Raw genomic sequence first — 26,812 nt, 5'->3', positions numbered from 1 at the left:
CTTCCTTTTTTTTTTTTTAATTTTTTTTTAAGTTTTTTTTTATTTATTTCTAGAGAGAGAGATTGAGCAGGGGAGGGTCAGAGAGAGAGGGAGTCACAGACTGAAACAGGCTCCAGGCTCTGAGCTGGCAGTCAGCACAGAGCCCGAGGCGGGGCTCGAACCCACGAACCGTGAGATCATGACCTAAGCGAAAGTCAGACGCTTAACCGACTAAGCCATCCAGGCGCCCCAGAATTTCCTTCCTTTTTAAGGCTGAATAATATTCCATTGGATGTATCTGCTGCATATTATTCTTTCATTGGTCAGGGGACACTTAGATTGCTTTACATTTTTGGCTATTATAAATAGTACTGTGAACCTCCAAATGTGTTGGAGTCCCTTTTGACTACAGTATACCCAGAAGGTACATTGCTTTCACTTTGACTACAGTATACCCACAAGGGGAAATGATCTATTACGCGGTAATTTTGTTTAAATTCTTCGGGAACCATCACACTGTTCCACAGTGGCCGCACGGCTTCTACCAACAATGCACAGGGTTCTAATTTCTCCACAAGTTAATTTTGATGAAGTCCAACATCTTATTTTTTGTTGTTACCTGTGCTTTTGGGGTCCTTTCTAAATTTTTGCCAAATAGTTGTCATGAATTATTTCCTTTTTCCCAGGAGTTCTAGTTCTAGCTCATTTGTTTAGATCTTGAACAATTTTAATTTGTAAACGTTGTAGTAGAGGCCCCCCCTTTTTTTTGGCACGTGCACATCCAATTTTATCAATAAATTTGTTGAAAAGACTGTCCGTTAAGCCCCTTTTGGTCTTGGCACCCATCTCAAAAATCATTAGTCCATACATGTGAAGGTTTATTTCTAAGCTCTCTTTTTTACTTCATTGGTCTAGGTCTCTGTGGCAGTACCATATTGTTTTGATCACTGTAGCTTTGTAGTAAGTTTTGACATCAGAAGTGAGACCTACAACTTTGTTCTTTTTCAAGATTGTTTGGGTTATTTTGGTGTCCGCTGAGATTCCATATGAATTTAAGACAAATGCTTCTATTTCTGCAAAAAATACGGGTGTTTTTGGGAGGAATACTTGGAATCTATAGATGGTTTTCGGTAGTATTGACATCTTAATGATAGTAAGTCTTCCAATGCATAAACACGGAGTGTCCTTCCATTTGTTGGTATCTTTAACTTCTTTACGCAGTGTTCTGTAGTTTTCAGTGTAGAAGTCTTTTGCCTCTGGTTGTTTATAACTAAGAATGGTATTCTTGTTGATGCTACTGTGAATAGTGGAAGGAACAGTTTTTAAGGAAGACAGGCCTAATATTAAGTCAAGGCATTCATGGCTTAGTTCCCTTGCTTTTGTTGACAATTACACACTAATAACAGATCTTTGGAGCTTTGTTCAAAAAAAAAAGCTGGGGGGGGGTGGAGGCTGGGGCGGCTGGGTGGTTCTGTTGGCTGTGTGTCAGCTACGCTTCAGACTTTGACTCAGGTCATAATCTCTCGGATCATGAATTTGAGCCCCACATCTGCAGTCAGTGCAGAGCCAGCTTCAGATTCTATGCCCCCTCTCCCCCTCTCGCTGCATTTCTGCTCCCCCGCTGCTTGTGTGCTCTCTCTCCAAAATAATAAAACATTTTTAAAAAGGCTAAGTAGCTTATGTGTAAATCACAATAAAATCTCAGTGGCTAATTATTCTTCCTCATATTCCATGTACAGAGCTGCCTCTTTTCACTTTAATTCAAAACTACTAAATAGGTTTGCTAGTTGAGGATAATTTCCCACATTATCTAATTGTAGCCCCTAGAACAGTGCTAAAAACGTGCAGGTGGCCAAAAATAAGAAGAATGAAGAATCAAACACACACAAAATATTTAAAGAAAAAAAAAAACAGTCAACCTAGGCTAGAATTATTAAATTTTATTCTTCCCTAGTGCTCTTACAGCTCAACTTTACCACGTAACAAGCCAGATTTCCCGAATAACAACTCTTTCCCAGGCTATATATATCCCTCTTCAGGAGACAGAATTGATCAAGTATCATGGTTGCAGGATGTTTTCACCCCAGAATTCTAAACCAGTTACAGAATCGTATCTTCTTAGGTCTTAACTGGAATCAAACAATCTAGGCACATGGAACATAATCAAAATAGCATATACCATTTCTTTCCTTCCCTTCTGGAATGCACGTCCCTCTTTTTACCCCAAAGGATTTGTTACAAAGAGATGTTTGGGCATCACGTTTTCCAATTTAAATTCTTGGCTCAGAATAAGGTATTTCTTATTCAAGAAAATTTAATAACTATTCTGAGCTAATTATTCTCAGACATGGACAAATTAGTTTTATTTTACACCCAACTTAGCTTTGTTCTCAAAGCCTATTTGCAAAAGTCAAACTCTATCTTTAAAATACCTTGCAATTTTCCTTAGGACTTGGGAGAGCGGGGAGGGACGAGGAAGGGCGTTGGCTTATTTTTTAGTAGGACATTCTGAAAAGGGCAGATATTTACTTTTGAAGTCATTAAGTGGAAAAACTGTCAAATGTTCCTCTTGTTCTGATATTGAAAAACACTTATAGCCCAGGACCTTTCTGGTCCTGAAACTATAATAAATTATAATATTGTTTTAAGTACATTCAAAATTTATATTACTCTTTAATTTATTTTCCCTGAGTTTGGGTTCACAGTTTGGTAGAGATACTTGAAAGAGGTAGTTAGTGGGGGTGAAGAGGAAACAATGTTTATGTCTAGCAGCACCCAGGGAAAATACGTAATACCTATCATTTTGATCTCTGGTAACTTTTATCTTTCCCCCTTGAATCTGCACATTAATAGAGGGAGATGAAAATCATTTTCCTTTTCTTATCTTTTGGACCCTCTCTCCTATTATATTCACCCCAGTATTATTATCACTATGCATAAAAATGAACAGCCCCTCCAAAGACATGCTATAGAATTAAGCCTTCAAGGTGGGGTTGTTTAAAAAAAAAAGGTGAGGCTGTTTAGATTTAGAAGAGAGAGGCTCAACTGAGTAACTTTTACTCGTACAGTCATTAGGGAGAATGAGCAAAATTTCCAGGACCCCCCAACCACTCACTGCCTTTTCTCCCTGGACCTGGTTTATTTAAGTCATTCCTATCAACTCTGGAGTTGATTCTAAGGTCTGGGCTCTAGGAGATCTTGACATCGAACACAGGTAGAGACATTGGTCCAGGCCTTGGCTTCCAGTCTTACGATGGGCTGATGGAATACTGTTTCATCAGATGCTCGTGGCAGGGATTGCAAACTCGCTCGGGCTTGATACTTGAGGGAAGAGGCAGTTCGTTTGTTGAGCAGGCATTACAGAAAGTTCCTCTGCAGTTCTTACACACATTCTACAAGGAGAAGAGGAGGTTAGGTGGGGAAAAGAAGAGCAGGGCATATGGATGCACGGAATAGAAAAGGCTAAATATGGTAAATGCTCAATGCCTAATTAAGTACTGACTGAATATTTGCTATGTGCCAGAGAGTATCTGACCAAACAGTTTCTGTCTACAAGGAAGCCTACGGTCTAGTTCTTAGATCTAAATGAAGAGAAGCAGTGCCACAGAATTAAAAAGAACAGGTAATACACAAACTGCTTACTTTTAGAATGTTCTCACCCATTATATTTACTTTTAGGTGGGCTAATTCTAAAATTAGTTTGCAAGTACTTAAGAATACTCCAAATAAGGCAGGCAGGCAGTGAGTGACCTAGCAATGGACTGGATAGCCAGCCTAGGATTAAAAAACTTGCTGAGCATGAAATGAAAGGAGAATTCTGAACACTGATGTGCTTAACGCTTCCCTGTGACTGGCTATAGACATGTCTTTCGGGATATCAGTGCCACAGGAGCACAGCTTCCTGCATCCTCTTTGGAGGGAAATCAGTCTCTATATTAAGCATTTTGAATCTTTAGTGAGCATGCAGTGGGACAGCACGTGGGTCATTATGGCAGTGTCACTGGTAAGGCCGTGAGAGGGTGGTGCACACGTAGCTCCAAGGGTCCCTATGTAAAGGCTGTGAAGAGTAGATCCCCCCTGGTAAGAATGCTACTTTCTCCCAAACAATTCACCTTCCTGAGGGTGCAGCAGAGGTAGGGGGTCACTTTTATTTGAAAGCCCAAGAGGAATTTTCCTCTGACATATTGTAGTTACTGTGCAGGATTAGAAAAGCCAGAATTAGGTTCTCTTCCAGAAACAGGCATTATTTCTATAATTCCAATTCCAACTCTATAAACGCAGTTCATCTTTATCTGATTCCGTTAAGACTAGGTCATATTATAGTTTCGCTTGTTAAAATTCAGCATGATCACAAATGGTGAAATAGAAGCTGCAAAGCCAGAATCTGGTACATTTCCTCATCTCTTCCAAGCACTTGTTTCTTACACTCATTTGCTCATTTCCTGAACATCTGTGAACTAGGCACATTACACATGGGGGCGGTGGGGGGTGGGGGGTAACTACTATGAGCAGGTCAAAGACCCAGCTGTCAGAACACTTACTGTGTCTGAACACTTCCTTCAATCTGCCTACTCTAGGAAACCGGGGAAGCGCTCAAGCAGAGACGCTTGAGGATGTGAGGGGGAAAACAAGTGGTTTTGGTGGAGAGAGCTCATTTCCCTCTCAGAGGCTGATTCTCCAAATAATTCAAAGAATCGCCCCCCCCCCCCCCAACTGTCTGATCTCTTGTAAGCAGGATGGAGTACTGGAGGAGAACAGACTTCGGGGCCAAAGTCAGGATGCAGCTGGGCCTTGCCACTTATGACTTGAGAGACTTTGAGAAATGTACTTCGCATCTCTGAGCGCAAGGTTCATCTATAAAACGATGACACAGAGGAGATAAGCTTTACAACAGGGACTTGGTCTACACTCTGTTCATTTCTCTCTCTCCAGCACAGGAGACAGATAGCACATTCTACACGGGAGGCACTCTAATTTATGTATAAATTTGTTTTATTTATATTTATGTTCATGGAGACTTACTGACATGACTTACTATGACTGCAAAAAAATCGGTACACAATAAATGCTTGCTCCTCTTGCTTTTCTCCCCACTCTGCACTCTACACAGCAAAGTCCCTATTATGAAAGGGGCCAGTGGTGTAATGGATATCCTGGTGGAGAACCTGTTCGGTTCTCACCATCGTTACCTTCGCGAGGCTGCCATCTTGCTGGCAGAGCGGACACATCTGTGGCTTTGTGGAGAGTCGCGGCGGGTCCTAAACCACAGATTGAACCAGTTAGTTTCTCTTAGCCTCCGAAATATTAACACTTTCAGAGTATTCATTTTTTTACGTTACAAAATTAAAATAACCACACTGCAGACTATCTGGAAACTAAAGAACCAAATTACATATGGTCCTCATGCCTTAATATAACCCTAGGAATCCCATCATTAACCTTGTAGTTCTTTTCATTTTTATAATAATGTAACATGTGGTTCTAATTATAAAAGAAAATTCAAGTATATAAGTGTGGAGTAAAAAGTTTTTAAAAGCCCCATCCGTCTTGTCCTACCATATCTTTGGGAACAGAAAGCAATCTTTTATCTTTTCCTTCTTTTCCTTCCTTCCGTCCGTCCGTCCGTCCGTCTTTCTTTCTTTCTTCTTTCTCTCTCTCTCTCTCACCCTTCCTTCCTTCTTTCCTTCCTTCCTTCCTTCCTTCCTCCTTCCTTCCTTCCTCCTTCCTTCCTTTCCTTTCTTTCTTTCTTTCTTTCTTTCTTTCTTTCTTTCTTTCTTTCTTTCTTTCTTTCTTTCTTTCTTTCTTTCTNCTTCCTTCCTTCCTTCCTTCCTTCCTTCCTTCCTTCCTTCCTTCCTTTCTTCTTTTTTTAATATTCTAACATAAATAACAGGGGTGACTCAGTCATAGCAACATGTGTCCTGTCTCTCATGGGTTGTCACATCCTATTCTACATGCAAAGTATCTTACAACCATTTATATTTATTTCCAACTGAGCACTTTTCCTGTTTTGTAGAAGAGAAAACTAAGGGAAAAGGAGGTCCAGGGAGCTCTCTTAGGTCTCACTCTTAGGTCAGACAGAATTTCAAGTAAGAAGTGAGACGTGCCATCTCCTTAGTAAACTGCTCGGAGCTGTACTACTTCCTGTGAGTTTGAGGCCAATGCATGTTTGCTGAGGATACTGTTAAAACGATGGGGCACCGGGGCCTGTGTGCGCTCATCTACTCCCCGTGCTGCCTGTGTTCAGGTAGGAATGGCTAGGAACAGCCAACCACATCATTTACACAAGACGGCTGAGAACAGAAGACTTGGATACCTGTTCTTCCACAGGGTGAGACGGCAGCCTACAATGGAAAATTAAAAACAGTAACAAACAGCAACTTACTACATTTCCACGTGAATCATTTCAAAAGCAAAGAAAAAGCAGTGCCATGGTTCTTTTATGCTGTTGGGACTGACATAATTATTAATCTTGACCTCCAATGAAAAGAAATTTTCACAGTTAAACCCATTACTAGAATCTGATACTTGACCTACATTATAGTTCCTGTTTGAAAATAGATTTGGAGTTATATTTTTTGTTTTCTTTTTACTACCAAGAGAATAGTTAGCATTTGTATCCCAGCCTACAAAACTCCAATGGCCAATGCTATACATTTTAAAAGTTTCTTTTTTCTGATATTATAAAAATCTACCCGTTGTATGTCATGGATTAGTCCTCTCCTCCAAATATTCTTAAAATGTGAACTTTAAGCAAATTAATCAGGGAAAGCGAGATGGTCACAGGAGGACCCAGTCAGGCTGAAATATTTCTTCCTGAGACCTAGCTCACTGACTTTCCCAGTTTGGAACCGATCTTAAGAGGAGAGGCAGTTCTGGGGCTAAAGCCCCACAGATTCACAGTGGTTCCAGTTCACTTCCATCAAGTGGCCGGGCAACCGCCTGAGTGACCAGGTTTTCGGCTGTTCCTCGGGCCGTAACCCCAAGAAACCTGAGTATGTTTTAGGACTGCAGTTCAAACCCTGGCAACAGCTATTAGACAGAGGACTTATACACAGAAGACATGGTGAGTAGAGGCAATTCAGGTGTGCCACCTCGCCTCTCTGTGCTCCTCAGTTTTACATCTGTAAAGTAAGAACAGATGATTAAACTTTCCTTAGAATTAAAATGTTACGGAGATAATGAATGTGAAACACACTTTTAAGTGAGTTACAGATGTAAGGTAGTCTTGTCTTATGTTCCCAGGGCCTAAATCCAAACTTGGCATGTAACGTCCTCCTGATTCTAAAGGAGTTGGTTTTGGTATGGAATTAAGCCCGCATTAATTTTACTGCCTTTCTAGTTCCTTTCTGTGGCCCATGCTGATCTGTGGGGTAGTTTAAGGTTAGTCCGACAACAGATCATGCTCTCTTTGGGAGTAAACTTAAGGCTTTGGAATCATTTTGGCCTTGGAGGCCACATGCCTGCATAATCAGTCTAATACTGGACTCCGTGGTTTATCTTCTCCAGCAGCTACTTTGCTCAGGTGACACACTGCCTCATTCTTGAGGCATCAAAGACTAGACAGGGACGGCTGCCAAAAATGTATACTGTGTAGCTGTTTCCAAACCCCTATGGTGTCTTTCTTGTTATTAACCTTTGCTGTTGTTGTTGCTGTTGTAACAGACTGATTTTTGGAGTAGTTTTAGGTTCACAGCAAAACTCAGCAGAAAGTACTGACATTTCCCATATACTTCACTGCCCCCCCCCATCATCCCCCAATATCTACATTCCACAATCGGAGGTGGGGCGCTAGACAATGTTACAATCGGCGAACCCACACTAACACATCATAACTACTCAAAGTCTGCAGTTTACATTAGGGTTCATGCTTGGTGTACATTCTATGGGTTTGGACAAACGTACGACATGTATCTAGCATTACGATACCATAGGAGTATTGTCACTGTCCTAAAAAATCCTCTGAGCTTATCCACGCATATCCCCTAACCCCTGGCAACTGTCTCCATTGTTTTGGCTTTTCCAGAATGTTATACATACAGTTGGAGCACCTGTTCTTTTACACAGTGGCACTATGTACTATTTTGTTATGTTTCTACTTGCTAAAATAATTGTTAAAAGTCCACTCCTTGATACCATCCTAATGCTTTTCATGGTGAGCAAATCAGATGAATAGTTAAGGAAAAGGAAAAGAGTTAGGCTGTTTGAGACCCTTAAGAGAAAGGACACAAGGGAAATTAGAGGATTTATGAAACATCGTTGCCTTCCACGTAGCTCACAAGTGGCAACAAGTCATACTCAAGTACACTGAAGAATCTTAGAAATTCTATGACCTGTACTTCGTTCCTTTGTGATACCCGTCCAGTAAAGATGAGAAATAATCCTTGAGGGGATCATTTGAGTTTGAGGACTAACCAAGGAAGAGTCAGAGGACAGCTTGATCGCCCTTCCTTCTTCTAAAATGGACTAAGTGGGTTTGGTTTAATATGTGTTCTCTGCTTGATTTGTTCACACCCCCCCCTTCAAAACACCTTGCTGGAGAATTACTATTACAAGTCAGTGTCTGGTCGGTGCCACTGCCAACATATATGGAAAGGTCCCGCTCTTCCACCCAGAATAAATTTATATCTTAGTATTTTATTAACAAACACCTGTGGCCTTCATCCAGGGGCTTTTTAAGCTTAGTATTGTCCTCTTGAATTTTGTGCTTCCCATCCTGCCAAAAGAAAACAGCCCAATATATTAATTATTCAGACTGCTAAATTAGGTGATGACGCTGCAGACATTTTCTTCTGTATCGTCTTAGCTTAGGCATAAAATTAAGCAGCTTTATTATTATAGGGAAGGAATTTAACTTCCAGAATATTTCCTCATTCTTTGCTCTAAGTACTTTCTTAACAAATTATTCTGATAGTGTTTGCAACAAATGATTTTCAGAGTAGGTATTTTCCATAACTCTTGCAATTCAAATAAAATTCAGAATATATCCCACTTACTTGCAAAGTGAGCTCAAGGTATGTTACTTCTTAGGGTATCTTAGTTACTTCTGTATATCTCTATGTATCTTTACCTCCCACTCCCAGCTGAGCTCTAGAAAACTGGTAAAACCAAGCATGGCCATGTCTAGCAGACTGTAATCCTCTGGACAGTCAACTGAGCAGCTGCCACAACGCCATGACAACTTACACAGCCTACACAACTTGAGTTTTTACTCTGAAGGACCAATGTAAAGTTCCAAACTGCATTTCTACCAAAGCGTGCAAGCCCTGCCTAGGCAGTTTTCAGTGACGCATTCCTTCTGTGGACACTGCTGTCTGCCTTGAGCTGCTGTCCATCAGCCTCTAAAAATAGAATGCACATTCTTAGACCACTCAAGTGTCAAGGAAAGGACGTTGATGCAATATTTACTCCTGGAGCCCCTATGGCAGGACAATTCAAGATTGAGAAACTTCAGGCCTCACCAGAAAAGCAGGGTAAAAGAGGCCAAGAATTTAAGTAAATCTCTGTAAGCCGTTCTAAGTAGATTTTATGTTTGCTAAGTTAAAATAATAAAGATGGCATGCTACAAAAGGAGTAGTATTTTGTGAGTACTATATAATAAATCTCTATTTACCTGTATTTTCAACTCTCCAGCAAATTAGCATCTCTTTCTCTAGAAATTTTAAATTAAGAAGCTTATAAATTTGTCCTGCTTTGTTATATGTAATATAAAGAAAGAAGATAATTTTTTCCCTGTGTTTCTATTTCCTATGTTTCTGATTTTATTATTGGACGACACAGGCTCCTGTTTCATGGATCCCAGAGATGGTCTTTTCCAATTTCAGCTTCCTTACCACTAAGGAGCTGAGGGTCTCTCTCCTAAGACTGTTCTATAGAAACGTCTACTCCTGCTCTTTAATCACTCTATATTACTTTCTTTTCCCCAAGCAACACTAGTTCCCTCTTCTAATTTCCCAAGAGAAGTAAAAATGAAATCCTCGTGATTCTGAAAATGGTACACAGAAGCAAGTCCATATTGAAGACAATTCTGTTAAACGGAAATTCAGGGTGGGGAAAGATTACTACAACATATTATTGAAGATGTTAGCCAGCAGAAGTCCAAGGAACACAAGTTTTTGTTAAGATAACAAAATAATCCTAACGCGAAAGGGATTAAGAGGGGCACTGGAAATCATGGTTATTAATCCTCTTTTCCAAATGAAATCAAGTCAGAGAGAGTGTCCAGAGGTAGACTGAGAATCAAGGCCTTGTGTTCATGCCAGCTCTCATCTGCCATCCACATACTCAAGGCCCCAGCTTAAGCTTGTGTTCCGGGAGAGAAAACCATCCAGCCCATCAGGGTAGCCTCTAAAACTTAAGTAAATGAACAAGGGAATAACAAATATTACCGTTTTGGGTTCTGGCTTCTGAAAGCCCTTTCCTGGGATGCTCCTGTTGTTTTGTAACCTTCTTTCTCTTTCCTGTTTTAGTTCTAACTCAAGCTGGTGCCTGCGACAGAAGAGAGGAAAAGGATGAAAATTTGGATTTCTGCACTCATGTTCTCTAAAGAACGCCAAACCCTTTTCTTAAAGCTCTGCGGTTAAATTTTAATACTTGATTAATAAAAGGTTACCAGATATACATGGGCAGCAAGCAGGTTTTAGGGTGTTAAAATATAGTACAGTACAAGTAACACTAAAATACAGACAACATTTTTTAAATCTTTCTTGGATAATTAAGAATGTAATTAAGATCTCCTAGTTAGTACCTGAGGGTCACCACTCTGAATATCAGTATTTAATATTAACTCTTTTTTTTTAAGGGTCTTACAATATTTCTTTAACATTTTTTATTTTTGAGAGACAGAGCACAAGCAGGGGAGGGGCAGAGAGAGAGGGAGACACAGAATCTGAAGCAGGCTCCAGGCTATGAGATGTCAGCACAGAGCTCAACGCGGGGCTCGAACCCACAAAACTGAGATCATGACCTGAGCCAGTCAGACACAACTGACTGAGCCACACAGGCACTCCTAATATTAACTCTTAATAAAGAGTTGTGTTCAACTGAATGACAATTAGTAGGATTTGCTATAATGAAAGACAGTATTTACAGATTTTCAGCAAGAAACAATATGAAAGCACTAACACTGTAGTCCCATTTCATTTTAATTAGCTGGTCTCTCTTTACAGTTATGTGTTCAATGCCCAGTTACATCATCAGCCACCAATGTCCTTAGTAGCCATGTGCTTTTCTATCTAACAACAAAGTTCTCTTTGTTTGAAGTCAGTGGCTTCTGCAGAGAACTGAGTCTCGTTTGACAGATAATATGGAAGAGTGGTTAAGGACTTGGGAGTCAGAGAGAGACAGGCGTTTAGAATTCTGCCACTGACTAGTTGAACTGGGTCAATCTGGACAAAGTGAACCCATCTAAGCTTTAATTTCATCTGAAAATGGGGGTAATACGGTCAACTACTAATAGGGTTGATAGGAAGATGTTAGGACAGAAAGCCTGTGAAGTGCTCTGTAAAATTTCTGCACACAGTAAAAATTTAGGAAGTACCATTATTAGTGTTAGGTTGCCTATTAATTCTCTTACCCCTTTCTATTTATCTGGGACCTTGAATTCTAATTTCCTAATTCTTTGATCGCAAAGCATGTTTGACAAGATTTGGAAATGCTGATATAGGGAAAGCCTTCTGAATCCTAATTCCAGAGAAAGGCCATTACAAAGACAAAACCGAGGGGGCTGGGCCCCGGGACCCCCCTCTCTCGCCGCTAGCTGTAGAATTACCCACAACCACCCTGTCGGCTCCTGCCGCCCTCTCTTCACCGCTGCCTGGTGAGCTCCTCCACTTCCAGCTGCAGGCTGTTTATCTTGTCCCCGAAGTCCTGCTTGAACAGCCGGTTGTCCAATTCGGCAGACTGGCGGTCTCGCTCAGCCTGGCGCAATCTGGATGTGAGCCACATGAACTTGTGATAAAAAACAAAAGCCATGGTGGGGAGGAAGACCAAGTTTACAACACAAAATAAAGCAACCCAAGGAAGAAGGCATGGAGAGACAGAGGGAGAGGGAAAAACAAACAACCAAACAAAAAGCTTTGCAGGACACAGGGGAAGAAATTATACAGGGGGGAAAAAAGATGGAGAAGAAACAAATTCTAAAGAAAAGTAAGATGAAGGTGAACCAGGCAGAGGAAAAGTTGATTTTCCAATTTTTTTTTATTCTAGTACTACAGTTTACAGCCATTAGATGATAAACAATAAAACACCACTTTTTAGAAAATCCATATCCAAAGCCAACCTCAAGTACACAGTAATTAAAAGTCAAATCCACCTTTTTGTGTTTATTTCCTAATAGGTTTGGTACTTCATATTTCTGCTTTACACACTTAACTGGAACTTGCAAATGGGCAACTACCTTATTATATGTGGAATTAGAACATTTCCTGGTCCTTTCCCTACACCACAAATCATATTAAGTCACATTACACATTAACCCTTATCAAGGCTTTCTGGGTTCTTCTATAAGGAAAAGCCTTTGTCAGAGTCTGGCCATATCTTTCCTTTTCCATTCCCACCAGGCTGTGTGTGACTAAGTGAACAAACAACTCAGCACCGGGCCTGTGTAAGAGTCCTGATCGCATCCTCTGGAAAATTCTAATGAAATGTTTTCTTCTATATATCCCATAACTTTGCACCTATAAAGAAGCATGTTCTAAAAGGTGAAACCTCAGGGGTTCTATATAATAGAATTTGAAAGCATGCTATCTGTAGTCTTTAAAATGTTTTATTTTAGTGTTTGAGTACTCTTCCCAAATGCTCATAGAAAAGGCAACTCATCACCACAAAAGGTTGATGAAGATAAGAATAGGTGCAAAATTATAAGAACTAAAATAAGTTCAAGAGCATAGGATATTCCATGAGGTTGGTCATATGCTCTTTGACTTGACTTTGGTTCAAGTCTGTAAGGACCTATAGAAGCACAAGTGAAATCTATCTTACTCTCTTAATTCTGGTTTTTCCAAGAAGAAGGTAAAGAGTTTCAAAAGCTGGAAGCAAAGGGTAAGGGTTATCTTTGTTCCCACCTAAGCAGCTGAAATGCTGCAAATCATACCAAAATGAGAAAAAAAATTTTTTTTGTCAAGACCTTTTGAAGGAATGAAGGCTTATGTAAAGCCTGTTCCCCCAAATCAAAAGTCATCTTAAAAAATCCAAGTATTTATAGGAATATTTACAATGCAAAGCCTAGAAAGGGGTAGATCTGTGGCCACTTAGAAAAAGAAGCTCTGCTAACTAATTACTCCGTGTGAATATCTACTGGGGATGTTTATTTTTAGACTAAATAATAAAGAGTTTATTGGGTATCTATTTTCTACCCTGAAGTGGTTTTCCAATAAAATTAGGTTGTTAGCTTCCTAGAGAAGTTAGCAAATCCCCATCTGGAGAGAAACTAATAGAAGCTCTTGCGTCAATGTTTCTAAGCAAAGAACACAGGTGGGGACCCATCACTCATGTCTATACCTTGTTGTCTTTGCTTCCGAAGGAAAAGCAAGATAGATTTGAAAATTATGTAGTGGGTTTTTTTTTTGTTTATTTTTTTGTTTTTTTAATAGGAGACGAGTTTTTCATTAAAATTGTTCTCTCTGAGCTATCTAAATAGGAAGTGGCACTGCAGGAAAATGGCAGAGGTAGAAGATGACAAGTTATTAGGAGGGTTTTCCAAGCTTCCACATTATTACATTATTGTAAGTTACCTAATCACTACCTTTATCTCTATTTACTTTAAAGAAATGTAATGATACAGGGTCCGCCCCCCCCCCCAAGTCACTAAGGCAAAAAAGTTGCAAGCAATCTTGGTTACTGAGAATAGAACTGTAGTGAGATACTAAGTACTTATCCGTGGCTCGGGGAGTAAACATACACAACAGAAGAGGAAAGGGGCCAGGGCCTAGGAGACACAGAGCTACTTCAGGAGAGCCCTAGTCCTACGCTGTCATCTCCCGCTCACTCCAGCGCAGTGGCCGAGCAGGTTCGCTGGTACACACAGCGCACCTACAATCCGGTATTGTCAGGGACGGCTTGTAAAGGTGTCAATAAAATACGCACATGAGTTCTTATTCCCTAGGCCTCTTTTTTTTTTTTAATGGTATGTTTATTTATCGGTCAACTCAGAAGTAATTTCTCAAAGTTTATTTGGCAATTAATTAAGAACTTATACTAAGGTTTCTAACTCTGGGGAGAAAATAAAGAAGAAAAAAACCCCACAGCCTATATATCAAACTGTTTTGTTTTGCTTTTTTTTAAGTCCCAACAAATTTAAAGTCAATTTTTGGTGACATTTTATGTAGAATCAGAGCTTAAATGTAATAACTTTCAGATTTCTTTCTTTACAATTAAGTTGTACATCAGACTTGCGAGGTGACCAACTGCAAAATGCCTAATGATGTTTGGGGATCAGTTTATTCGCTGCACTATTTAAGGTCTTTGCCTGTTTCACCAAATCCTTTTCACTAAATTAGTAAGATAAAAATAAAAATGGAGTGAAAGGGGAATGAGAAAATGAGTAAATGGGAAAGACAAAAATAACAAGAGAAAAAGTCAGCTTAATACATGAAGAAGGAAGTCATTATTTTAGTTCTGTCTACTTGATGCTGTCAAAAAACTATCGAAAAATAATGTGCACAACATTTCAAAAATACAACTTATGAACAAGAAAATTAATTTGTTAAATCATAAACATGTAAGTGCTCATGAGCAAGCATTTAGAGGACGTCCTGGACCTGATACCTTTTTATTTAAAACCAGTCAAACCAGAAGTTTCTAACTTGTTTACTAATTTGCAATCAGCTTGTTAGTTACCATTAATATACAATGCCATTTAGGACCACCCCGTGGTCAAGCATCATCTGAATAAAGAAGCCACCCATTCATCCTTTCATTTACGCACCTGTTGAGTGAATACCTTGCATGATCATGGCACTGAGACAGAGCTTAGGAATTCCTTAACTAACCCCACAAACTCACACTCTCATCAGAAGGTACACATAGATATGTATGTACATGTACATGGGCTGTAACGTGAGGCAGAAAGTGGGAGGTAAGCAGTAGGGGCAGGTGTGGGTATAAGGCATTGGGAATTCCAACAAGGACAAATGCATAGATTACTGTTATCTGACAAGTATCAGGGGAAGCTCTGGAGAGGTGGCACTGGAGGCTGAATGTAAAAAATGCATGTCAGGAACAGGGGAGTGGGGAGAGGAAGGACACTTCTGGTCGGTGGGACTACTAGGGAAGGAATGGATGGGGAAGGTGCAAGCATGCGCAGGGACCAGCAACTTAGTAAAAGAAGGGTGATACTTAGTGGGTATCACCCACTAAAGGGTGGGGTGGGGGTTAAAAGGTGGCAACATGGGCTGGCAACGCGGAATGACGGTGGGTGCTACAACTGCTTCACAAGGGGACGTGTTTTGGGCAGACTGAATTGTAGGTACCGGTCGAAATAGCCCGTCAAAAGACAAAATCCCAAGACTGGTCCAGAGAGGGGACAGGGCTGGAGACAGACAGATCTAAGATTGTGGGAAGGGGTGACAGTGGGCATTCCAGAACTGCTCAGGAGAAAGTAGAGAGAAAAGGGAGATGGGGCAGGGGGAGGAGGAAAAGGAGCTAAAGCATTAGAAGGGCCCTCAGCACCCCGCCATCACTGGCACCACTGCATTCCGAGACTTCTGTGATGAAGAATTAAAGAACAACTGCAAACATACTTAAAAGTGCTTTCATCCTCAGAGTTCTCCCTCCTCTAACAAGACACCAAAACGGGATTATGGGAGAGCGTTATCGTTCTGCTGTTCAAAACAGTCACCAGAGGCTGGTGCTTCTTAAAAACGTTTTCACTAACATCTTAGAGAAATAAGAATTTCACTGGCTTTCTACCAGCAGGCCTGGTGTTAAATTGGGAGAATCTGATACACTTGCTTTGCCAAATGCAGAGCACATTTCTCTTCCTTCCAGCACTAAAAGCCCAAAGCGCTTCACTAAAGAAAAAGCACTTTTACCTTTGTTCGAGTTGTTTGATGGTAGCAGCCATCTGATTAGTCTTCTCTTCCAAACGACTGTTTAATTCACTTTTCTGTTTCGCTCCTAAGTCTGAACTCTGTTACGGAAAAGAAGTATGAGTGATGTACATGTAACAGAAAACCCTGAAATAACCTGAACCCTGAACCTAAGAGTAAGTGGGAAATAGACAAATAGAAATGTTCATATATTTGTGTGTCAGTTAGCCTCTTAATGGAGAGAAAAAAAAAAAAGCAATGTTTAAAATTAATACTGCTGTGAGCATCTTTGTCACAAAAATGAACATCAGAAGGTTCATCAACTTAACGTATTTCAGTATCAAAGCTAATGGAACATAGAACTCAGTTGGCAAGTTAGGCTGGAGCGTAGAAATTATCTTATGGATAAAACAGACCCCTTTTCCCACTACAATTTGCAAAGTGGTCATGGCTTCCCAGAACGGCAACACAGGACCCTACAATGATCTGATTCCTAAAGTGGTTTAGTGGCAGCTAGCCTCAAAATGAGATCGACTCTGGGAAGCCCTGGGATTCTGGAGAGCCAGTGGGCCCATTCCTCTTATTTCCCCTACCTGCAGCTTAAAGGCAAGTTCATGCTTGAGAGCCCTGAGATCATCCAGCTGCTGTCGCAGAGACACCAGGGCATCCTGCTTCTCACAGACATCCTTCTCCAGCATCTTCATGGCCAATTCCATCTCCTGTCTCATGCTGATCTGGATCTCCAGTTCTTTTTCAACATCCTGCCCCCCAAGGGAAATAAACTGCTTACTCTCTCTTCCGTCAACTAAGTACAAGCTATGGAAATCCACAGGAAAAGGTGGGAATTCCAAAACTCTTCAGGTCTGAAGACCTTGGCAAAATAGCTACAAAGTATCATTCAATGCAGAGACATTACCAACGATAATCAGGATCATCACAAAAAATATTTACTCAATAATTTACAAATCTGAAAAACTTTGTAGGCCAAGATACTGCTATTTAATCTAAAATACGCACATACTTGAGGCACATCATGAGCGTAAGAAAAGGGATGTCATGTCCTAGTATGGAGATGTATGTAAAGTGCTACAGTAGCTAGCGTAAAATGAAATAGTTGCAGTTCTCTTCAATGTGGCTGTTACTGACATATTCGAGAGCTCAAGGAAGCCAAAAGATACTTTGGGTCTTCAGCATAAACATCTCAGTAACTGAGAATGATCAACATGGCTAACTGAATTTTTATATTCACTTAACATGAAACCCATGTTTGTTTCAACCATTATTAGTGCAACACTGTCGGATGATCAAAGATACAAAGACTTGAGGTTCTCCTGCATCCATGCTGTGCCTGGGGCGTATATAGGACTGACTTGCTTGGTTTCTTTCCCTTTTTAACAAACATGTACCTTATTGTGACATAAGGAATGTGGAAAATTTTGTGTAAGATTTTGATCATGTGCCACCTAGCTGAGGTACTTCTCTGTGTGCATGGTTAGCAGGATTAAATGAGACAGATTCTTAAAATACTGACATATATTATTTCTAGAATTTCCCTTATAGAAAGTATTTTGAGATCTAACCCATAAATACATAGAAGGAAAATGATATTGATAGAAAGAAAATGATATTATTTCAAGGTTAATAAAATTATATTGCTGTTTTCTCAGAACACCTGAAATCTATTCTGTACACTGTTAGTCGGTGATAATTTTTAGTACAAAGCAGGTCACCTTTATTTGCAGGCTTTCCCTATTTTCAGAAACACTACTGGTGGGGGAGAGCCTTTCATTTGTCATACTATCAAAATTGCAGGAGTTGCTATGTCAATACCAGGGGTGTATTAATATACTAGTACTTGAATAAAATCTATTATAGGAGTATTATTCATTATTATACATTTATACACATATACACACCCTCCAAGGAGACAAATCGGAATCTTCACAGGGGTAAGGACTGACGTAGGAGTGGGGATTATAAACTTTAAAAAAGCAGGTTCCATATACCTAATGTTCTTGTAACACAAAGTATAAAATATAAAAGCTGTCTCGGAAAATGGACTGAGAAAGCATTATAGGGAATATGGGTTTAAAGAGACTGAGAAATATGGGGCGCCTGAGTGGCTCAGTTGGTTAAGTGACATCAGCCCACATCATTATCTCAGGGTTTGTGAGTTCAAGCCCCACACTGGGCTCTGTGCTGACAGCTCAGAGACTAAACCCTGCTTCAGATTCTGTGTCTTTCTATCTCTGCGCCTCCCCTGCTCATGCTCTTGTCTCTCTCTCCCCCAAAAATAAACAAACATTAAAAAACAGAGTGAGAAATATACACCTGAAACTAATGTAACACTGCGTGTGACCTACACTCAAATAAAAAAATTAATTTAAAAAAAAGTTGGAGAAGCAACTAAAGTATCATTACAAGAGTTACAGAAGAGCTCGTATGCACAATATTCTCTTTAGCAAATATTATGATATGAAAAAAATCCATGCCAAGACTTAAGCTAAGAGGATTTTCTAGATCCTATTTTAATTGAGTCAGATATTTAAAAATTTCCTACATTTTTATAAATATCTTATTTTTTCATTTAATTTTTTTTAATGTTTATTTATTTGTGAGAGACAGAGACAGAGCATGAGCAGGGAAGGGGCAGAGAGAGAGGGAGACACAGAATCCGAAGAAGGCCCCAGGCTCTGAGCTCTCAGCATAGAACCCAAGGTGGGGCTCAATCCCATGAACCCCGAGATCCCAACCTGAGCCAAAGTTGGGTGCTTAACCAACTGAGCCACCCAGGAGCCCCAAAAATTTCCTACAGTTTTCTAATATGCACTGTATTAATCAATAAGCAACTAGCCCTTCCTATGGAAGAAGGTAATATCCTTGATTAAGAGTGTTTTATACAAGTAATGCCTAGTGAAGGTAAAAATCAACCATATGAAAATTTGCCTTTATGTATAACCATATTCACAATAAATATACTCAAAATTAAAAAAAAGAAGGAAGAGTGAGAAACAGTTTTTTAGGATCTACAAAAACACTACTAATGTTCCTGACCCTGGTCTGTAAGATCAAAGCTCACTAAGAGGGCCTTTATGTTTAATGGGTTCCTGAACTACTAGAACATAAGTGAAGTTTACCAGTCGCAACTGTGTCTCTTCCTTTAAATGCTTTCTGGCTTCACTCAGTGCTTGCCCATCTGAAGTTCTGTCCTGCTTAGGACCCTTGAAGAGATATATAAAATAGTAAATATATTTAAGGATTAAAAAAAAAAATAAAACCCATACAGTGTTAGCTGGCACTAGTACTGCTGTTTACTAAGGAAAATGATTATATGTAATTAAACAGGTATAACAATGAATGAAGACAACAAAGAGACTGAGGAAGCTTAGTAAATAAAAAACTCTTGGCAGAATGGGGTTTTCTTAACATTTTGTTTGAAGTCCTAAGGTAGGTTACCAAATCAAGGGGGAGGAGTCTTAAAAGTTGGCCTCTAACCACAAGGTAGTATTCACTGTAAAATATGAATTTGGCCAAAGGTTAAAACTGTAATATATTCCTTCTCTAGAGATCTTCGATTTGGTGTCTCCAACCATCCAGAGAAATCACAGCTCAAAACAGAAACTTTCAAAAGAAAACTGTTCTGAGCAGTCACAGTTGTTTTCACAAAGTCCACACACTAAAGTCAAACCCATTACTTACAGAAAACGACTTCCATCCCCACTCAGAGCCTACTTGCTTCTTCTTTAGGAACAATTTTAATAACTACAGATATTTGGATTCTTAGGTCACAGAAGGTTATAAGCATGAAGATAAAAGGGAGTAAGGGAGCGGGGAAACACTCATACTTTTATGGAGAAGCAAGGGATGCCAGTGAAATCATAATAGCAGAGAAAAAGCACCCTAAGTAACCTGGAGATGCTTAAGTATAGGCGCTAGAAGCTCTATCAGTTCCCACAGCCCCTACAGTAGCATCATTGTATTGAGTACTCAACTGCCAATTGGTAAACATGATTTTTAGTCATGATAAAGGGCTAAATGTGTTAAATTATGTCCTCTACCTAAGGCTGCTTAGAACTGTGTAGTACATAAAAGGTTTGCAAAAGAATCTGTGTAGACATATATAAAAAGTTTGATACTTTTTATAGTATCAAACTATACTGGAAAACTCATGTACACGGTAACTCCCAGGGGTATCAGATAAACACTTCTTACAAACCAGTACCATGATCTAAAAACAATGATATATAATATAATAGATATAACCCTTAACTACAGTGCAAATCATTAGTACATAACAACAAGAAATTGAATGAGACCTGTTCTTGGAGTCTCTAAACAGATGTAGGTGGCGGAGAAGCCAGGGACCATCTGTCAGAGAAGGGGCCTCACTCTGGCATAACCTTTATCATTCACTCGATTATGCAGGGAGTCTTAGTCAAAAGAGCATGCTCTATGGCAAGTAGCTGTATGCTCGCTACCTCCAAACAGTCCTCTAGAGTAGAGGCCCTACCCACCGTCCTGGTAACACCTTATCGCACTCTCTAGGAATGTTTTATAAATCCTGTAAGGTTAACCTTCCGATTGGATTCCAATATGTAGGAGCTTTCCTCTTTAACTCGTTCCATTTCTTCTTGCAAGGTAATAATCCTGTTGTTTGCAACTGCAAGCTGTTGAAAAAAATTTAAAAGATAATCTTTTATCTTTCTTTTTTAACACAGGATAAGATAATTCATGATCTGCTAGGACATAATTTTCAGGCTTGAACATTCTTAGAAGGAAATAAAGTTATCTATGACTCCATAAAAATGTTCTTACGGTATGGGAAATTAGGAGGAGTGTTTTTAAACTAGGTTAGATAAAAATAATCTCCTACTGTTGCTTTCTGTGTAAACTTTTTTAGGACCAAAATGTTAACTTAAGATTGTTTACCTCAGTGGTGTTCTCATGGGTAACACCACTATTTCGTTATAATACCCATTTCTAAAATGTTTAATAAAGAGGTCACCTTGGGGCACCTGGGTGGCTCAATCAGTTAACCTTTGGACTCTTGATTTCAGCTCAGGTCACAATCTCATGGTTCATGAGATGGGGCTCTAAGTGGGCTCTGAGCTGACAGAGTGGAGACTGCTTGGGATCCTCTCTCTTTCTCTCTCTCTGCCCCTCCCCCACTTGCACATATGCAAGTACACTGCACTCTTTCTCTTTCAAATAAATAAATATTTTAAAAAAACGTCACCTCATGCCTTGGGATTCATCTTACAAATGAATGTTCTTACAACAAGAACTTTGATAGCTGATTTTTAAGAGTAAAGAAATTAAGTTCTCACTCTAAAACATACTGTGAAGTACAGAAGAGAATGCACCTGAACAGGTAAGGTAATGTTATTAGCAGTATACTGCTAAGGGGAAACACTTATATCCCCATTCCACAGGCGGGAAAAGTAAAGAGGAAACACTTTTTCCTCCTCTGTACCCACTAACCTCGCTCTCCTACAGAGAACAGGGAAGTGCCTAAGTGCACCTAGGAAAAGCACTTGGCAGGCTCTGCTCGGTGGGGCTAGTCTCCCTTCACATGATCTCCTCATGAGAAGTGGGCACAGGCTCTGCTTGGTTCCGGTTCTAGAGCGTAAGTACAGAGGAATGGGGCTCAGCCATGCTTTCTAGAGACAGGTCTGGAAGCCCATTTTCCTCTCTGCTCCATGGGCCTAACAGTGCATAAAAAAGTTAACTCTGGCCAAGTGGGTCTGTCTGCTTTCTAGATCCAAAGGCACCCTCAAATGGGTTCTCCCAAGATGTTACATCAGAGAAAGTATTAGGAAACTATGGCTATATATCTAAGTGGGCCTTCTAATTCAGCTTTATCAATAATAAAGTAGATGTTTTTGTATCTTCATCTGTTTGTAACTTCTCATTTATCACACTGATTCAGAATTCAGGGGAGGAAAAGAGTTTTTGTTTCTTGCTTTTTTTACTGGCCCTCCTAAATCCAAAATATATGGAAAAGAGATCTGAGTGGAAAAGACATGCAGATATAGATACATGGAAAAGACAGATCTGATTTGCCTTTCCTGTTCTTTATAAAGCCTATATACAGTGCTTACCTATCTCTACAAATCCAAGGTTTCAGTAAAATAAATATTACTGGTAAAATAAGTACATGAATGAACAAATTAATACTGCTAATAAAATAAATCTAGGTCAGAAGGACAAGTTTTGTGACTGAGGGGATAAAATTAATAACTATATTTACTGGGTGCTTACGATGTGTCAGACACTAGCCTAGGCCTTATGTATTATTTAATTTCACATAAAAACCTTACTGTTATTTTATCATCCCCATTTTACAGAGAAGTAGATCAAGAAACAGAGGCTAAGTTATTGGCCAGGATTAGATAGTTAGCAAGTGCTGGAGCTGGGACATGAATCCCGGTTGCCCGGCTCTGGAGATCATGCTTCACTGTTGGGCCGCGGTACCTCAACAGAGCAGCAGCAGCAACACGGCAGAACATTTCTATGCAGAATATTTCAGAAGCTTTGTAGAGGGGCACCTGGGTGGTCAGTCAGGTAAGCCTCCAACTTGGGCTCAGGTCATATCTCACAGTTCAGGAGTTCGAGCCCCACATCAGGCTCTCTGCTCTCAGCGCATAGCCCGCTTCAGAGCCTCTGCACCCTCTTTCCCTGCCCCACCCCTGCTCACGCGCATGCTCTCTCTCAAAAGTAAATAAACATTAAAAAAAAAAAAAGCTTCGTAGGGTAAAATTCTAAGGACCAATTTTCATTAACTTATAATAAAATTTAAGAATCTACATCCAAAAGTGAAGCCCACAGAAGTGAGAAGTAAGGAAGGTGTTTTAAACAGCATTTTCTTGACCAGTGCTTAAACTTGGGTTTCATTTAGACCAACTCTATCTCATGGTATATAACAGAGTAGTTATAATCAGAAATAGATAAGAAAAAGTCTTGGTCACCCAGAAAATTTTATTTAAGATTTTTTCATAGAAACATCTAATGCTATCGAAGAAAAAAATATGTGGCTTAGCCACTGGCAAGTTAAAAAATTTCTTTATTAATCAGAAGCAAAAATGAGGTTAATATTTATTCTTATTTTGGGGACTTTTCTAAGGATTTTCACATATTTTTCTTCTGTGATTTTCAGGGCAACAGTGAGGCTGAAAGGGGAAGTATGAATACTCTCATCTGCCAGTGAGGGACGGGGCCTCCTGGAGGTCAAGTGACTTGCTTGCTCAGAAGCACATGACTTTAAGCAATGTGACATACCAGCAGGGGATTGCTAGTCTTCTGACCAGAGCTCTTTAGATTATCCCCACCCTACCACCCCAAGGAGAAAATAAGGTCCTTGAGGTTGGGAGCTTGCCAATCTGGCACACAGCAACCACTGCACACATAAATCTCTGCCTAACTCTAGCACATAAGTGGTACCCAAATGTTTTTTGAGTGAACAAACATCAAGCTATGTGCTAACTGTTAACTCTCGGCTAGTCCAGACAAAACATTCATGCAGAAGAAAGCAAGATATCTGATCAGCCCAGGTTCTACACCTACATAGTCCAACTGGATAACGGACACCCCTGAGATAAGCCAGCTGGCCATTCTCAATCAGAACAAGGAATCATTCCTATTACAGACATTATGTGAAAAAGTCAAGTCCTTTATTTCCAAAGTTCCACAGAAATGACTGGTTCCACTAACGCACGTTATGAAATCTATGTCAAAGCGTTTCCAAAACACTTACCTCCTCTGTCAGTTTAGTGTTGGATTTTTCTAACGCATCCACTTTTGCCTGAAGGTTGTTTACAGTAGCACTATCAAGAGAAGAAAAAAACATAATGGTTTCTCTTGAAAAACAGAACAATATCCTGTACTTTCCCTTTAAACACCCATCACATTTATCATCCATTGTCTAAAGTCCACAATTTGTGACTGACTTGCAGGCTCTAAGACAGTTTACAAGTGGCTGTGTGTCTTAACTGTTACATCCTGGCCACTGAAGCTTGCACTTAAGAAGTACTTGTTGGATGAAATTAAGGAGCTGATGCATGGCACAGTGTGTAATAATATGCTACATGAATTAAGTGCTTGCCATGCACTGAGCACTTTTCTAAATTATTCTATTTGGGTTATTTCATTTAGTCCTTTCAACAACCCTAGGCATTAGGTAGCCCCAAAGACAGATAATGAAGCTGATGCATGAAGAGAGTAAATAATTGTCATGTTTCTATTTCACTATCAAATGTACTTTTGCTTGATTAATATCTCCATAATTCACTGTGGTCATTATTAGTTCTTGGTCCCCAGAGAAAATATATTTACCGGTTCTTGAATTTTCTAGCTGGAACCAAGACTACTCAAAATTTATATTGATACTGGTATAATCATATAATAGGTCTTAGTTAAAATTGTTAATTCCTTAAAAGAATTATAAGCAAGACAATAGTTAATGGATGGACAGATCGATTTTTCTGAATTATTTGACAGTCGTTAGCATAAGAAGAACATCAATGTTCTTGAGACCACCAAGAGAATTCAGATCGCTCTCCTCAAGAAAGAGGAGACTGTTTCATGTTCTAGACAGTTCTGAAAAATACTTAGTATTTGGGAAATTAATGGTAGTGATGGTGAAGAGAGGGTAAACTCATACCATCAATTCAATGTATAAATGACAAATGCAAGGGACAAACAAGATACAATTAACTGTAAGGTGCTAAGGCAATGAGTGGTTGACTCAAGATCACCCTTGATGTATGTGGCTGCATTTACTGAACCAAGTAGGCTGCTACTTTCAACTGCTACTTACATGTCACATGGTTAAGAGTTTTTAACTGAACATACTTAGTCAATCACCAGAGTTATAATTACATACTAATCTTATATCGCCTTTCACTAAAGACACCCAAACAATTAAATGCCATTTATTTAGTGCCCAGCTCAGTGCTTGGCAAGCAGGAATTCTATTTATTTTTATTGAGTATTGTCTGAATTTATCTCATGGCCCATCAATTTACTCTTCCCTTCCTTCACAACAAAATCCCTGATGAAGTAAAAGTATTTATTCGTTCCTTACTTTAGATGTCTGTTGAGCTCCTCTACATAGTTCTTCTGATCCAGAATTGCAGTTATTTGGCCATCCCTGGGATGGGAGGGGAGAGTTGGAGGAAAATACAGACATAAAATAAACAGCATTAGAAATACCAAGATAATCCCTCCCTTAATCTTTTCATATAACATAGAAAATTGTAGCACAGAAACCAGAAGACAGGCCTGATGTATAATGCCTTCAAACAAGAAAGACTCAGAGATTTAAAAATGAAACAAAAAAAATTCTCCATATTAATAAAGCCTTTGTTATAGCTTACATCCCTTAATAACTCAGGTTATAGGTATAACACTGTAATCTATCAGAAGCATTTAAAAAATAAAAATTTATTCTTATGATTGATAGCTTTTTTAGCTTTGCCGGTATCACTTATCACAAGTCTCCTGTGAGATCAAGACCTGAGTGGTGATCAAGAGTCAGATATTAACCGCCTGAGTCACCCAGGCGCCCCTAGGAGATTTCATTTATAAGGGCCATGTGGACATTCTGAAGTAATTTTACATTTACAAGAGGTGTAAAAGTATTGCCGAGTTCGCATATATTCTTCACCTCATTACCCCGAATGTTAACATTGTACATAACCCCATAATGTATGTTTAATATTTCAAATTTTAAGAAATGGAGAATTCAATCCTTCTGATCAAGAAGACCATGTTTTTAAACATTATTTCAAGAGATGGAGCAAGGGATTCCTTTTATAAACCTTCTCCTTTTGTTAGCCCCTGAACCACACAGTAGGAAAATCACTTAACTAAAAATACTTTTAGGGCCGAGGAGGCACAATAGGCAAGACTCTATTAAAGCTGTAGAATCAGAAATTCTTTCAGCAAGTGCATTAAAGCACTACTGTTATAAACATTAAATGCTATCGAAGAACATTAAGGAGAAAAGAAACTTAATTTTCTTTGTACATACCCTTCACTACCTTTACTGCTGTTCCCGTCTTTGAGATACATTGAGAAATCTATAACTCCAACCTACAGAGACAATTTTCAGAATTTAATGTAAAATTCGATACTTTTTCCAAGGCATCATACAGTATCTCTTTCTGGGCACTCAGAATAGCAATGAAGTCATGACAGTTATTGGGAATTTTTAATGAAAATGTACTGTTTTACTTTTATAGGACCAGAAGACCAGATCATGCAAGTCAACAGAAGATTTTAACAAAGAAAGTCAATAGAATGCTTTATATAAATTTAAGATTTAAAGCTTCTTTCTCTTTTGCTTCTTTCAAGTATTTTGCTACTGAATCCCTATTTACTTATAGGAATAATGTTTTAAAAGTTGTAATTACAAAGAGAATGCATAGTTCCTTAAAGGAGTTTTGGAAAATACAGATAAATAAAGGGATGTAACACAAAGCACCCATAGTCTCAACCACCCAGATAGGACCACTGTAACAATTTGATATCTATTCTTCCAAACTTCCATTGATGCATTACTTCTATATTTTTCAGGACTGCTATTTTATTATTCATCTTATTATTTTTTTAATCCAGGTCAAAATATCATACTTTTTTTTCCTATTTACTTAGAGTAAAATGTAATAGAAATTTGCTGTAGTATTTCATAGAAACAAGTCAAAGTGAAAGCAACAGCTTTATTTAGTAAGCAATTAATATGTGCCAGGCCCTGTAGTAGTTGAAAGACATGTACTTTTATTCCACACGGTAACAATATGACATAGATA

At 39.2% G+C, this 26,812-nt stretch overlaps 1 protein-coding gene across 14 annotated transcripts in view; it reads right to left on the bottom strand.

Annotated features, from left to right (window-relative positions):
• Positions 1-1,904: 1,904 nt before the first annotated feature.
• RUFY3 (RUN and FYVE domain containing 3) overlaps positions 1,905-26,812 on the bottom strand; it is a 79,855-nt gene continuing 54,947 nt past the window's right edge. For 5 of the 14 annotated variants that reach the window (XM_039251800.1, XM_039251802.1, XM_039251803.1 and 2 more), the window contains 13 exons: positions 26,035-26,096; positions 25,087-25,152; positions 23,758-23,827; positions 20,579-20,671; positions 19,142-19,225; positions 16,598-16,765; positions 16,008-16,105; positions 11,786-11,905; positions 10,365-10,464; positions 8,628-8,692; positions 6,293-6,320; positions 5,160-5,237; positions 1,905-3,371 (listed from right to left, as the gene is read on the bottom strand). In XM_039251800.1, coding sequence (XP_039107731.1) covers positions 3,228-3,371; positions 5,160-5,237; positions 6,293-6,320; positions 8,628-8,692; positions 10,365-10,464; positions 11,786-11,905; positions 16,008-16,105; positions 16,598-16,765; positions 19,142-19,225; positions 20,579-20,671; positions 23,758-23,827; positions 25,087-25,152; positions 26,035-26,096 — 1,176 coding nt within the window. In that variant the 3' untranslated portion in view covers positions 1,905-3,227. Of the gene's footprint in view, positions 3,372-5,159; positions 5,238-6,292; positions 6,321-8,627; positions 8,693-10,364; positions 10,465-11,746; positions 11,906-12,155; positions 14,466-16,003; positions 16,106-16,597; positions 16,766-19,141; positions 19,226-20,578; positions 20,672-23,757; positions 23,828-25,086; positions 25,153-26,034; positions 26,097-26,812 lie in introns of those variants that run through there. The other 9 variants (XM_039251810.1, XM_039251813.1, XM_039251814.1 and 6 more) reach the window with 6 other exon arrangements.

Source organism: Hyaena hyaena, unplaced genomic scaffold (genome assembly GCF_003009895.1).
Source record: "Hyaena hyaena isolate Hyena2069 unplaced genomic scaffold, ASM300989v1 scaffold_395, whole genome shotgun sequence".
Taxonomy (NCBI): Eukaryota; Metazoa; Chordata; class Mammalia; order Carnivora; family Hyaenidae; genus Hyaena; species Hyaena hyaena.
This window is presented reverse-complemented; position numbering and strand designations above follow the sequence as displayed.